The sequence below is a fragment of the Malania oleifera genome, chromosome 8, assembly GCF_029873635.1.
Source record: "Malania oleifera isolate guangnan ecotype guangnan chromosome 8, ASM2987363v1, whole genome shotgun sequence".
Lineage (NCBI taxonomy): Eukaryota > Viridiplantae > Streptophyta > Magnoliopsida > Santalales > Ximeniaceae > Malania > Malania oleifera.
In genome coordinates, this window is record NC_080424.1 from 73,086,544 (window position 1) to 73,088,943 (window position 2,400).

A 2,400-nucleotide genomic window follows, 5' to 3' on the forward strand; every position below is an offset into this window, starting at 1 on the left:
GTCAATAAATAGAGCCAAAGAAGTAAGTCAGATAGATTCGTCGGTAACTTGTCTTTGGAGATTATAACCAAATAAAATAAAATAAAAAATTGAGAAGGTGTGAAAGACATACATGAAAAGATCAAACACTCTAGAATGAAAAAGTGCACAAAAAATAATATGTTCTAAAAGAATCACACAAATGTTTTTTACAAGGTTATCAAATTCGAGAAGGAAGGAGGATATTTTTACAGATAAGATGGCTCAAATACGTTTCGAGTCGCTAAAATTAAAATTTTGAAAAAACCAAACAAACAAACAAACAAACAAAGATGAAAAAAAAACTTTACATGTGTATATAATTAATGAGAAAACAAAAGGCGTTGAACATGCACTGTACCCATGAATAATCAATTGGTGGATCGAAGGTCACAGAAAGAATTGAACAAACAGGTGGTGGAGTTTCAATTAATTAATATATATATATATATATATATATATATGCTTATTTTAATTAGTTAAAAAAAATTTAATTATGTCAATCATTGTAATCAGTTGTAGATATTAAAAAATTATATAAATATCTATAATTAATTTGATTGGTCAAAATTAAATAAATTTACGACTAATTATTCTTAATGGACTCATTTAGTTTTATTGTTGTCCTATAAATATTTTCTATAACATTTCTCAAGTACTCCAAAGAAAGGAAACACAATTTAGTGCAATATTGACTGATTTGATATTTTAGAAAACCTATTAAGTTTGTGTAACTTTAACCCAATAAATTTTACGTTACTACTGATAAACATTTATTGTGGAGTCAATTAGAAATATAATAAACCCCAATGGTCAAAGCAAAGTTATTTCAGGCAATGCATTAATGACATTCTGAATCCAGGTGGAATTAAAATCAAATCATTAAAACTTACATCAAAATATATTTATTATAAAATTTGACTACGATATTTTATGATTAGTGAATTACAAATTTATAAGGACATCGATCCATTGTAAATTTCATGAAGATGACTGTCCCAAGCTTATGCATATTTTGACACACATGATTTAATTTTTCTTCCCTTTCAAAAACATTTTTCAAATTTTAAATGAGCCCTACAAATATTCTCGACTTACACTTACTCGAACTACATTATATAATTGTATTAGTACAATAAAAATAAGTAGCGTGTAAATATAAGTATAAAATTTAAGAAGTAAATATAGCATCTTTTAAAAGTAATAACGAAAATTTAATTATGCACATTGATAATGTTTAAATTTTTTTTAAAATTTTAATTATATTAAAATAAAATTTATATTTAATAGCATTGATGTAGAAAGAAACTATAATAAAAAATAGATTCCTTTCTGTCAAACGTAATCTTTATCCAAATGAAATCATAAAGAATGACCAACTTAAAATTTATTCATGATAATGTCTATCAGTATCTTTCTCGTCATTAAATGAAATTACACAAACTCTTTCACGAGTTAAAAATTTCCTAGTCCTATTCAATACACATTTTGTATTCCAAAACGGTAATCTTCAATTAATACACTCAAGGTCAAAGAGTGCAGATAACCCAACCAAAAAAAATAAATAAAAGAAAAAAGAGGACTCATGGATGAGATATATATTTGCCTTCTCTCTGCTTTCCCCACACTGCATCGCTCACTCAATAACCAGTTTACACTGAAGAAAGAGCAATGTCCAAGCTTACAGCTCTCTTTGCGTTAGCCCTTATCCTCTGCTTCACTGTATCCTCTGCCGCTCGTCCTGACCCTTCCCTGGTGAAGACCCAACATGAATCAGTATGCCCATTATTTCTCACTCTGTAAATCTGTTTTTGTTTCCGTTTTCCTGCTTTATGTATTTGTTGTTGTTAGTACTCTCTATGTTTTCTGATCTGGGTTTGGTTTGGCTTTTGTTTTCTCTGTTTTAATTAATAGAGCTTGGGAGCGGAGAAGGGTGTGGTTGAGGGTGACGCAGCAGGGTGTGAAGGAGCAGGGAAGGAAGAGTGCTTGGCCAGGAGGACGCCGGGGTTTCATCTGGACTATATCTACAGCGTCAAAAATTAAAGCCTTGAAGCTGTGCTCATGAGTTCTGATAAGCATTAATAATAATGGGTCGTCGTGGTTTCACGATATGTTTTATTAGGATTTCAGGCCAGTAGTGATTTGCAGTATTTTCTAGTAATTAATCTCCTACAGTGTTAACAATGGGTTTGTGTACTTGTGTTTTTGTTCTGGAAACAATATTATGATATATGCAGTCTCCATTAAGGTTACATTCTTCTTAAGATCACAGTTCTTAAAGTTGATCTCAGCCATCAACCCCTTTTCACGAGTAAAATTTTTACACTAAATATTTTCTTTCTTTTTAGACCTAACCCCAACCCCTCTCTTAAACACGAACAT

The 2,400-nt window shown here is 30.2% G+C and overlaps 1 protein-coding gene across 1 annotated transcript; it reads left to right on the plus strand.

The window, feature by feature from the left end:
- The first annotated feature begins 1,635 nt into the window (after positions 1-1,635).
- Positions 1,636-2,061, plus strand: LOC131162729 (phytosulfokines 3-like). The gene is made up of 2 exons (XM_058119334.1): positions 1,636-1,794; positions 1,933-2,061. Exons 1-2 carry the CDS (start codon positions 1,690-1,692, stop codon positions 2,059-2,061), a joined length of 234 nt encoding a protein of 77 aa, XP_057975317.1. The 5' UTR covers positions 1,636-1,689.
- The last annotated feature ends 339 nt before the right edge of the window (positions 2,062-2,400 follow it).